Source organism: Paramisgurnus dabryanus, chromosome 1, assembly GCF_030506205.2.
Source record: "Paramisgurnus dabryanus chromosome 1, PD_genome_1.1, whole genome shotgun sequence".
Classification (NCBI taxonomy): domain Eukaryota; kingdom Metazoa; phylum Chordata; class Actinopteri; order Cypriniformes; family Cobitidae; genus Paramisgurnus; species Paramisgurnus dabryanus.
The window spans coordinates 12632289-12645285 of record NC_133337.1 but is presented as its reverse complement, the minus strand read 5'-3'; the positions used below and the strand labels follow the sequence as shown (position 1 = coordinate 12645285).

The window sequence follows — 12997 nt, the reverse complement described above, 5'->3', positions numbered from 1 at the left end:
GCAGACTCTCCTGTATGATTTCTCAAATGAAGTCAGAAGAAGCCTAGCTTATATGATGATCAATAATCAAAACTCTGCAGCTTCTGATTTTAAGTGACACTGAAAGTTACTATCACTTTCTCCTTTGTTTCCTGCTTAGCAAATACAGTACATGTTGCAGGTATATTGAAATGATTTTAATGCATTGAAAAAAAATAAACTTGGCTTTGTTCTGTGTATCAACGTCTTTTCATGACAAGATAAAAAAGTTTGTATTTAAAGTCTGTATTTCTTGTCCTCTACACTTTATTTTAGTTTTCAGATCATGAAAACATGATGCATATTTTTGAACAATTATCCAACAATTTAATTATTCAACTTCCAGTAGCAGCTGATTTGTATGGATATTTAAGGTAAATATAAGGTACATTCAATACATAATATATGAATAGTCTATAATAGATAACTGTATACTGTATATTTGTTCAGTAAAACCCAGCTAAAATAAAAAACAATAAAAGATACTGATGCTCATCTACTGAAATAATGTCTAGGAAATGTTCATCTGTAGATTTTTAGGGTTAGGGTTTTTGTTTTTATGTAAATTACTGCATCCACAACAACAACAAAAAAATGTTGTTTTGCATAATCTCTTATTAAATTGTAACATAAATTGAATCCAATGGTTTACTTGATAAAAAAAACAAATGGGGAAAAACATGTTTGATAACTGTGCTTAAATGATTTCTTACAGGGTACGCTGAAAAAAATGATTCATTCAATTAACAATTTTTTTTAAGGTAAGTGGTTGAAATAAATTTATTTAAGCTACATTTAAACAAAAGTTTTTTATTTTACTTTACTTATCTTTTTTGTTTAAATGTAGCTTAAATAAATTGATTTCAACCACTTACCTTAAAAAAATTGAGTAAATTGGATGAATATTTTTTCATTAAGAAAAAACACTTAATGACACTTTCTCACATTATTCTGAAAATTAGAGGGGTGTAAAGGGCCTCCAACATACATTTTGCCTAGGGCCTCCAAATAACTGGAACCAGCCATGATTCTTGGGATAATAATCTGCTATGTTAATGACCAGATAGAAAATGAGGAAGATGACTGATTGACTTAAAATAAGCAATGATGAAAATGATGGCACAATTTGCCACAAGTCTTCCCATTTGTGGTAAATTGTTCACTTGGCTTAAAAGTTAATAGTTTAATAAAACATTTAAGTCCGAGATTAAAAATGAACATCTACTGTTTACAGCAATGACAAACAGACAAATAGCAAACAGTTAAATTTAGAGAAGAAATGTGCTCCCTTTTAGACTAGGGTACAGTTAACTCAGTGTGCTGTCAACAGCCGATTCCTCGCTTCTCAGCGCGAGAGAAGACAATCACTACTATTACCAACCTGGTAATCTTACTTGGCTTCACACCACAAGTGTTAGCAGTTAATCACCCCACAGAAAAAAAACACTTGCATTTCAAAACAACACAGAAAAATGACAACAGAAAACAATAACAAAGAACACAGTTTAATGCAAGGGACAGGAGAGACTTGTGGGTCGCACATTTTGATGAGGTGGGTCACGCAATCATAAGCAATGTATGACATAAAAAGTTTAGTCCAATTAAAGACTTGCAATGACAATGGTTTTGATGTCTTACCAAGGTTTTTTTGTTATTGCAATTCAACATTAATGTGACCCTGGACCACAAAACCGATCATAAGGGTTCCTTTAGAAATGTAACCATCATTTGAAAGCAGAATAAATAAGCTTTCCATTGATGTATGGTTTGTTAGGATAGGACAATATTTGGAATCTGAGGGTGCAAAAAAATTGGATTATATATTTAAACATTTACCAATTTACAAAATATCTTCATGGAACATCATCTTTACCTAATATCCCAATGATAATTTTGACACATACGATGTGTTGTTGGCTATTGTTACAAATTTACCTGTGAGTGTGACTTATAACTTTCATGCAATGCAAGAAAAAATTATAATCTTTAATAAATGAGACTGAATGTGTATTTCTCTCAATTTCAATATAAAAAATTTGGTGTATCCTGTGATGCTGTAGATTGTATTTAGGTGGGTCGTGGAAAGAATGAAAATTTGGGACCCCCTCTTTCATAGATTGAACGCTAATTGACAATAATGACCAAGGGTTCACCAGATTCCCCAGATGGAGCGCAAAAACAAACTCATTAGCCACAGATGAAAAAGAGTTCTTTTGGGACCATCTCTAATACTATACAAATATAGTGCAATTACTTAATAATACGCCATCTTTAAGAGTAATGGCTAACAAGCTAAACAATAATACATACGGTAGATTATTCCCAAGTTGGTCTGATGCCCTGTGAAATGGTAACTCTATCCAAAGCTGTGTGGTAATCACGTTCACCAGCCCATAACACACACGTACATGTGTAGTCTACATGAACATATAGCGATACACAAAAAATACACTGAAATACAAAGATCTCCATTTGAAGCCACACAAATAACTTTCTATGTTCACAATTGTTTTTACCAAAATGCTTAAAGACGGTCACTCTGAGAACTTTACTAATCAAACGTACATGTTTTTCTAAAATATGTCAGATGTGGGATTTTTCCAGTGATCCAAAAACCCTTATTACATATATTTGCCAAAAGGTATATCAATTTTATCTCAAACTAAAAGGTTTTATATCATCAATAAAAAGAAATGAGATGATCAGAAAATTTCTATAAATATAATCAATTTAAATTAAGCTTACCTCTTTATCATGCTCAATTTCCAGCCCAGCTTCCTTTAAATTGCCCTCAAACTCCTCTCGGATTATGATTTTCTCCCCATCAGCTGGGTCTGGGGGTCCGATGTTCAACACCACCTCTGCGGGTTCCTCCTTCCCTCCCTCTGGGTCTTTCTCTTCCACTCCCAAAGGATAACTTCCATTAGAAATGATAGACAGTCTATGTTGACTAGGGGACCCCCTGACAAGGGACCTCTTTCGGTAGTGATAGACGAGCACATAGTCCACTTTTCTTCGCCCATCAGAGAAGTAGAGTCGTTTACGAGGGTCCTGGTCCATATCCATAAGGTTACTGGCCACCTGAACAGGTGAGAGGAGAATACAATGTATGCAGGCTCAGTGATCAGTGTGTCTGTACATATCAAATTCAGCTCAGGAGAAAGGGGAGGGTGCAAAGTGAGGACAGATGTGGGTCAGACTATTGCTTCTTAAATTTAGCTGCTCTCAGTGCACTTTAATTTAGATTGAAAGTGTGAAAGCAACAAACGCTTCATTAATACCTGTTACTTCTAGATTATTATTTTTTATGTATTACTATACTGTAGCATTCTTATAGCAGCCTAACATTGATAATCCTTAGAAATCAAATGCATACTCACATGTATCTTGTTATCACTTGTGTGCAACATGTTGTTAACCTTAAGGAAAAACACAAGGACACGATAAAACACCAACAGTTCCTTTGCGTTTCCAGCAAATTGTGTGTTTTACTGGTGGCATGTTCGTTTCTCCTGTCAGCCTACAGAAACGTCAGCATCCATCTTTTTTGTTTATCCATCTATCTCGCAAAGCATGAAATCCATCCGTCTGTCTGCTTTTGGCACTGTTGACTGGGAAGTGCGAAGCTTTGCTTCACGCACAACAGAACGCATCTCCACAGAAACTTCGGATTCGTCTCAACCTAATTGTCCCTGGAGATACCTGAGCGTCTCCAAGCGCCCGAGCGCATCATTAACGCGCCGAAGAAGCGAGCGTGCGTGCGTAAAGATGGACTCGCCAACAGGTTCAAGACGCAAAGAGAAAAATCGATACAGAAAGATTCCACCCACATCCGGTACTGAAATAATGCTATATAAATCTTGTTTTAAAACATATACAGCGTATTTTTTTATTGATTTCGTAATGCATTTAATAAAAACCGAAAACAAGGCAGCAGGAAAAGAAAATAAATGATCATTAATAAACTAAAAATAAACACCTTACTAAATGTTGTATCATTTAGCTACATATATATATATATTATTAAATAATATGTTAATCAATAAACTTACACTTGAAAAGAACTTGAAAGTTTAGGTGTTTTCTACTACATTAGCTATACTCACATGATGTAAAGGGTCTTCAATAAGATCAAAAGATTCATCAAAGGTGCAGCCAATGGAGTCAATAACTTCAGAAACATCCACTAAATCACTGTATATAGAGGAAGATTCACTTAACGCAGCGCTGACTCCACTCACAACACACTTCAGCGCATCTGTTGATAAAAAACGGGCAAACTTTTACTTGCCTATCCATCAAGTCGATAATTTTATGAAAATAGCCTATATAACCATTTTTTATGCGTATAAATGGCACGAAATTATAATATACCTAAAGAAATAAAGAAACAAGCTCCACAGTTGTTTAAGACATTTCTACATATCTATATTGTACATGCAATAAACTGAAATAAGTGATATTTAATAACATTTAATATCTCGAAAATGTTGCAAATAAACTAAAAATAAAGCATATAGAAGGATATACATAAAACATCTAAAAGTATTTTTTTCATAGAAAACGTCAAACAGGTGAACATCTATAAGTTTTTGTATACACTCGGATTAATCATTTAATATAATTATTAAATATATGGAAGTTATATACTTGTGTGTGGTCAGCGCGAGCATTTATCAGCAAGCGCCTCCGTGCGCTGTTAACACGCGGTAACTGCAGTTGACGTCATTACTCATGTTTTAAACATTGAGAAACTGTGTAGGCAATTATGTGTGAACAGGGCTGTCCTGACTTACCAGCAAACGAAGGGGATCTACTCACGGCCATGTTGCCGGCAAGCTGAAGTTCAGTCAGGTATGGAAAGACTGGGGACTGTGAATGCTCAAAATCCTCTCCAGGCTTTGGCCAGGCTTAATTTAATACCACGAGAGCTTGAGAGAGCGAGGGCTTATGATTGTGCCAAACTTTACCTAATTTCCAGGACCTTCTGTCACGGTGAATAAAGCCCAGTAACTGCCCAGACAGGATGACCTTTGCACCTCCTCATCTCATTCACTGTGTGCGAGCATCCAGGATCTCCTAAACTGCTTATTTGTACGGCTGTACCTGTTTTAAACTATAAATGGTGTACAGTTTTCTGTGTAAATTGATAAAAGGTTGAGTTATAAACAAGCTCAAGCAGTTATAAGATCTCACAGCAAATATGCTTTAAAAAAAACATTTCATTTCCATACATCCACCCATCCATCCATCCATCCATCTTCTCATCTTTCAGTTGCACCAATGCAAGTGTACTCCGAACAAGATCACTCTCTCTGAGCAAGGTCCTACGTTTACAACCACACGCATACAGTACATACAACCCACACATTCTGGGAAGATACATGGAATTTCCTCCATTCAGAAATAGATCTTATGACTCTCAAGAGCTCCCCCACACAGCTGCTCTCGATTTGCTTGATTTTCCTTTGGAAAGAAGAATTGGGAGTATGTCACATTTGATTCTTGATGAGCACATCCGTTAAATCAGCCGTGATGCTCTCATTCACACCCTTTTCTTGTAATGTATTTTAATGTAATGTATTTTACTCATACAATACTGAAGGTTACACTTGGGATAAATTTAGCCCACTGGAAAGGAAAAGAGTTTCACATATTTTATCTCTTACTTTTTTTTACCCTTGCTGTGAAATAAATGCTAAAGTTTTAATCTTATTATTATATTATCATCATTATTTTCTCTTTTCAGTAAAAACAAACACTAACTCAGTTTTTCTCTCAACAGGTATTGTTTCGGAATAGTGAAAACTTGTATCGTGGTATAAGCAAGATACAAGTTTTTTGTACTTTATATTGCCTCCCTATAAAACATAACTTTTCCTAATCTTTCTAAGACACTTTAGATAAAAGTGTCTGCTAAATGCTTAAATGTTATTTCAATCATTGGTTTTTACATACAATATTAAAGATTTCAAGGTTATATTTTCACAGAATGTTCTTTATGTAGGATGATTTTATGTTGAAAATCACAAAATATAAAGACTTTTAATGGGTTTTCACAGGCAGATTCACATTTATTTACATAAAATACACTTAGTTTAGATGTTATTGATCATTTTATTGAACTGATAAAATGATCTGAAATTATCATGCTGAATAGATAAGCATGGTAGCAAATTGATCATAAATTAAACATTGCACTCCAAGCAACATCTACACATTAAATGTATGTTTCTGAAGAATGTAAAGCTCCAAGCTCCAAGAGCTATGTTAATGTTGACATGAAGCATCTTTAGAGCCCCTTTGAGGTTAAAAATGTGTTCCCTGCTTTTATATTTTAGCAGAATTTTGGTAGTGTATGCCCTCAAGTGGGCAAAAATGATCATTGCACCCTAAATTTCGCCCATATTTTAATTATACTGTATGTTCATTATTGTACTGTTAATTGATTTTCTGACTGGTTTTCCTGAAGTTTGACATTTTGAATTTTACATTTATATTTATTTATGTATTTATTGACAGTAATTTAGTCTAAAGCCCACAAGAGGGCGCCGGTACTGCATAATCCTGACCCACCACTACAACCCTCTCATCCAGCCACAACCCTTGTGCCTCTATTAACAAGAATCTCCAGCTCTTCCTCACTGACTGTGTGCCAGGAGGAACTGAGGAGAAATACTGTACAATCCTTTCACAAGAGCTCCCATGCAGAAATGACCTTTACTTGTCCTTTTCTGTCATGTTTTGGAAATTTTAGCTTGGTAAAATTTTAAGAAATTTAAATGCAAATATTGCTACACAGTAGTGTACAAACCTTTGGAGCATAAGAAATGAGAGCCCTTTGTTTGAACTTGTTTTGTTCAGAGTAACTCATTTCGTAGGAGTGTACAAGGTTATGGTGACTTAATTTCTTTTTTTACAACTAAAAGTATGCAATGGGTTCCTTAAAAGACGGTGCTTCATCATAATGTGACGCAGGTCAAATTAGGATGTGGTTAAGTTGTTGCTTAATATCTGACCACATACTTGTCCAATATTATAATATTCCGCAAGATATGTGCACATATTCCACATGGCCACATACAGCGGTTTTCCACGACTGTTTTCACTCGGAACAAGACACACTCCTACTCAAGTGATTTTGCTTAAATATATAGGCCCTAAAACACTGTTAACAACCCAGGTAAAAAAGTAGTATACTTTAGTGTATTAGAAATATGATTGAAGTACATGAAGTATAAAACAAGTATGCTTCTACTTGTTGTACTTAATTTAAAGAGTATTTAATATGTACTTTTTAAAAGTATACTTCCAAAAAGATGTAATTAAGTTCAACTTAACAGTCCAAAAAATAAGTATACTAATTTACCAGTAATTCAATTATTTTTAAAATGTACTTTTGGAAAGTATACTTCAAAAAAGATGTAATTAAGTTCAACTTAAGAGTCAAAAAAATAAGTATACTAATTTACCAGTAATTCAATTATCTTTTAAGTGTACTTTTTGAAAGTATACTTCAAAAAAGATGTAATTAAGTTCAACTTAAGAGTCCAAAAATAAGTATACTAATTTACCAGAAATTCAATTATCTTTTAATTGTACTTTTTGAAAGTATACTTCAAAAAAAGATGTAATTAAGTTCAACTTAAGAGTCCAGAAAAATAAGTATACTAATTTACCAGTAATTAATTTATTTTTTAAATGTACTTTTTGAAAGTGTACTTTGTTGTCAATGTATTTTAAATTGTATAGAAGTTTATTTTTTTTAAGTGTATTAAATTTGACATACTTAGAGTGACAATTCAATATACTTATGGGAAGTATATTTTTTGGAAATTAATTGTTAATTTACTTTTTTAAAGTGTACTATGATCTCACTTCATTAGAAGTGTGACTTCTGTACACTTTATACGGTACACTCTAAAATAAGTGTATTTTTAGTTGCATATCAGAGTACTTTCATAAAATACGTTAGAATAATAAAATGTATACACTGCATCAAAAGAGCTGTATCCGGACAAATACGGATGGGAAATCCCTGCTAAACTTTAGGTTTGCCAGATAAATGAGGCAGAGTGCTTGGAAACGTACTCAGAAGTAAACTCGTGAAACATCCAGAAACCTTGTGTATAGGAACTGGTGGAAGTTTCCAGGAATCCTCAAAGCTGGATGTGAGGAGTGCTGGTTGTGAGGTGTGAAGGGTTAATGACAGAGGTGCTGTCTCTGTTTTCAAAGCTGGGTGGGAGGTTCGAGGCAGCACACATAACATAAAAACTGGATAAAAACATTATATATCTACAAGTGCGTTTACTAAATACATGTATTATTATGCTAATGTGATTTAATTGATAAAGTTTTTTTTATTTAAGAAAATCTGAGCATCACTGAAAATAACTGTCAACATGTTTGTCAACTAAACATGTTTTGTAAACGTTATACATTTTATAAAAATATTTTATATTTTTATTATTGATAAAGTATAAAGAACAAATCCGTGTGAAAACGCAGATTATAAAAAGTACATAAGGTGCAAGCAGAGGATCCAAAATAATGAAGAAAAAAAAAACATTTGAAACATCCAATGCATCTTGGAACTCGTAGTCAAATTTACATCTGCAGCATGTGAACGCCAGGGCAAAAGACTTCAATTCCCAGAATGCACCTGCACCCACCCATTCATTCCCACCAATCAGGATCAACGGCATTATTCAAACCGCTACTGAGTGACTCGGTTTTCGTTTTCATGCTAAACAGTACGGCTGAGGTAAGTTTGACTTTCATTCCTCTACATCGCGCAGATCTGTTCCGTATTTGTTCCTATTTTGTTCTTCACTGTGATTATTTTTGTCTTTATGCGAGAAGTGTTTTAATTTAAAGCACACACAGGAAACATCACTGTGACGGTACACAGTAACTTAACGTTAGTAAGTTCAACATGCGGTTTTTCAGTGAGCAAAGTTACATGCAAAATGCCTGATAAACGAATCAATTCGATGTTTAAAACTTAAATAAAACTGCAAGATTACTTGTGTTGGAGATGTTCAGCTAACTGTAGCAAATGGCTCTTTCTGCTATTTTAAACGATATAGACGATCTCTTGTTGTTTAAAAGCTCATTGCTGTAGTTCTGATAGATGCTGCTTATTTTGCAAGCCTGTTTTAATAGCTTTATTCTGTTTAGTAACCAACTTAAGCCAGCTTCACGTTAAGTTTAAGATAAACTAACGTTAGATGCTGTTGTAAAGAAGCTTGGAGTCAAAATATATTTTAAAGTTGTATGATTGCCTTCTTTTTTAATATGATGTCTATCCATGTTTGTGTTTACAGAGGTCATGTACCATGTGGTCGACCTTGCTGATGCTGAAGAGGTTTCTGTGTTAAAATGATGTAAGTTTAATCATTAATCTTGTTTTAATTCATGCCCATGTCATTCTGGCTACCAGTCAAATATCGCATACAATTAAAAATACTATTAATCACCTATAAAACCTTAAATGGCCCAGCACCTTCGTATCTTAGAGAATTAATATCAGAATACAATCCAACACGTACACTGCGGTCGCAAAATTCTGGTCTCTTAATTATTCCTAGAATATCAAAAGTGTCTAAGCTCTGAAATGATTTGCCAACTGATGTCTGTGAATCAGACACAGTCAATCACTTTAAATCTAAAGGGACACTTCACCCATTTGTATTAAAGGAATAGTCTACTCATTTTCAATATTAAAATATGTTATTACCTTAACTAAGAATTGTTGATACATCCCTCTATCATCTGTGTGCGTGCACGTAAGCGCTGGAGCGCGCTGCGACACTTCGATAGCATTTAGCTTAGCCCCATTCATTTAATGGTACCATTTAGAGATAAAGTTAGAAGTGACCAAACACATCAACGTTTTTCCTATTTAAGACAAGTAGTTATACGAGCAAGTTTGGTGGTACAAAATAAAACGTAGCGCTTTTCTAAGCAGATTTAAAAGAGGAACTATATTGTATGGCGGAACAGCACTTTTGTGAGTACTTCGACTCGGCGCAGTAACACCCTCCCTCTCCCATTATGAGAGGAAGAAGGGGAGCGGATTTTTCAGGCGAGTTGAAGTACTCCCAAAAGTGCTATTATGCCATAAAATATAGTTCCTCTTTTAAATCCGCTTAGAAAAGCGCTACGTTTTATTTTGTACCACCAAAATAACTACTCATCTTAAATAGGAAAAACGTTGATGTGTCTGGTCACTTCTAACTTTATCTCTGAGTGGTACCATTGAATGAATGGGGCTAAGCTAAATGCTATCGAAGCGTCGCAGCGCACGCACACAGATGATAGAGGGATGTATCAACAATTCTTAGTTAAGATAATAACATATTTTAATATTGAAAATGAGTAGACTATTCCTTTAAGCCTAGTATCTTTAGAACCCCAGTCATGTTTTTGAATGTTCGTGCATCATTTCCTGAGACAGGAGAAATACAGATTTCAGTGTTGCACTTTCTTCTTTCAATGATGTAAAAATCATCATTTTGCATCATTGAAAGAAGGAAGTCCAATATCTTTGTTGAGGGGGTGAGACTACAAACACCCCTTTTTCAGTCAAATAGGCACCAAATTCGAAATGTATGTTACATTTCCACTACAAATATGAGACACTTTCAATAAAGATTAATGTTTCTACGGGTGAAATGGTCCATTAAAGCAGTGGTTCTCAATCTTGTTCCTGGGGACCCACTGCTCTGCACATTTTGTATGTCTCTCTAACCTGACACACTTTGCTTAGTTCATGGAGCTCTCATCTAATGAGCTGATGATTAGAGTCAGGTGTGTTAGATAAGGAATACATACAAAATGTGCAGAGCAGGGGGTCCCCAGGAACAGGATTGAGAACCACTGCATTAAAGGATAATTCTGCCATTTAACACTTTGAGTCTCATTTCCAAGAGAAGTCAATGGAACTTTACAAAATGCCAAATAAAACACGACAGAAACTGTATTTTGCTACACTACTTGTTTTTAATCATCAACGAAAACCACAAACCACTCGGTTTTAAAAATGAACGTTAAGTGTTGTTTTAATGACATGCTTGTGCATGGCCCTTGACCTCCATTCTGAAGCAGTCAAGAGACGCTTCTAAACAAGTCAAAAAGTCAAGACATGACCCATTGTCAAAATTTCAGTGACCAACACTGTAGTTCATCCAAAACAAACCAGAAATGAGACTCAAAGTGTTTAATACCGGAATTATTCTTTAAGAATTTTTTCTTTAACAAAGCATTCACATATTTTGACTAGTATATTATACTTATCTCGCAAAAGTTAGCTTGTACAGAACAAAGCATTCACATAACTTGTCTAGGTAATTTACTAATGCCGCAATAGCTAGCCTGTCTGGAACCGAGCATATATTAAAACACAACACTGTGTAACACTTGCATTACATGTGAATGGCCCCTACACTAATAGGATTTTGTTTCTCTCTCCCTGTCTCGTCCTCAAACCCGAGGACATTGAGACAAACGGACCAGTTCCGGCTGCCGTGGAGGTCAACACACCACTGATCTACTGGCTGCCCTTCAACGTGATGCCCAGCCGATGCCTGACTACCGACGGAACCCGCTAAATCTCCTTATCCGTTTACATCCCATATATATATGTGTATATCTTTTCCTCCTAGGACTTTTTGTTCCTCCCTGAGGTTTTTCTCCTAGGGGTTTTTCAACCTCGGGGAGTCAACCAACATTGGCTTAACTTAGCACCCTCTTTTATACGAGACATTATTAATTTGCTCGCTTGTAAAGTTTATTCATAGCCGCTGTATTTTGCTACTTATATTGTCTGTTGATTTTTCTATGTTTCCCCTGCTTCTTTTAATGTAAAGCTGCTTTGAAACAACTACAAATTGTGAAAAGCGCTATATAAATAAAATTGAAATGTCTCTTTCCTGTTTTACAGATGCAGTGAGGGAGTGATTTCCCAACATCGAGGTGGCAGAGATCCGGGACCTTCTACGGAGGAAGTGCAACAATGCCAGTTACAAGGCCTCCAGTAGTTCAAATCAGAGCTAGATGTGCATATAGTACAAGTTGTTCGCAATTGTTCTCTTCCCGGCATTTCAAAGAAAGTCGACTGTTTAAGGTTCCCATTTTGCCAATATCTGTTTTGTGTGTTACTTTTGTGTCAATAATAAAGATCCTTTTTTGAAATGCAGTTTGTAATCTGTTTGTGTGCATTTGAACTGAATTTTTATATAATACACTTGTAGTGTAATTGCAATATTCATGCTTAAGTATAACAAAATGGGGATAAAAGTACAAATTAAATATACTTAAAATATAAAAATACACTATAATAATATTGCACTGAAAGTACGTCTTTATGATATTTAGGTTGTAATTGAACTTCACTTTAAAAACATTATTATTGTCATAGTGGGACACTTTAAAAGCACTAAAAATAGTTAGGAAGTGCATTTGTAGAGCACTTGAAATATTACAGAAGCATACTAAATTAACATAGTTTATACTAATTATAAGTATGATAGCAGTATGCACAAAATGTACTTAAACGCAACTATAATTTGTGCTGCAATGGCTTTTTAAGTGTATTTCCATTAAAATGGCAATACAATGCAATTGTACTGTAAGTGTGCTTAATTACTCATGAATCTTGATTTTCAGGAGTGTATTTTAGTGCACTTGAAGTTTAAAAAAAGTTGTTCCATTTTAGCATACTATTTACACTTGAAGTGTAATCAAATAGGTGTTAAGTTGAAGTTAATACATAATTGAGTACACTTAACTATACTTGGATTTGACGAAAATAGTACAAAATCTAGAAAATATACTTAGTACACTTTTTTAAAGTATATTTTTAATATAATTTTTTTTCACCTGGGAAGACCATATATTGTTTACCTAGTAGCCTCTCTCTCTCCAATTGAAATTACTGGCAAAAATGGCACACTAAGGTCGAGCCTTGTGTCCACAA

At 34.6% G+C, this 12997-nt stretch overlaps 1 protein-coding gene and 1 long non-coding RNA gene across 3 annotated transcripts in view; one reads left to right on the top strand and one right to left on the bottom strand.

The window, feature by feature from the left end:
- ano2b (anoctamin 2b) overlaps positions 1-4927 on the bottom strand; it is a 37087-nt gene extending 32160 nt beyond the window's left edge. For both annotated transcript variants that reach the window (XM_065265756.1, XM_065265757.1), the window contains exons 1-4: positions 4815-4927; positions 4125-4276; positions 3399-3437; positions 2764-3099 (exon numbers count right to left, since the gene is read on the bottom strand). In XM_065265756.1, coding sequence (XP_065121828.1) covers positions 2764-3099; positions 3399-3437; positions 4125-4276; positions 4815-4845 — 558 coding nt within the window. In that variant the 5' untranslated portion in view covers positions 4846-4927. The remainder of the gene's footprint in view (positions 1-2763; positions 3100-3398; positions 3438-4124; positions 4277-4814) is intronic.
- Positions 4928-10336: 5409 nt separating this feature from the next.
- LOC135747103 (uncharacterized) lies at positions 10337-12217 on the top strand. Its single transcript, XR_010531670.1, has 2 exons — positions 10337-10710; positions 10871-12217. It is a non-coding gene; the product is annotated as an uncharacterized lncRNA (long non-coding RNA).
- The last annotated feature ends 780 nt before the right edge of the window (positions 12218-12997 follow it).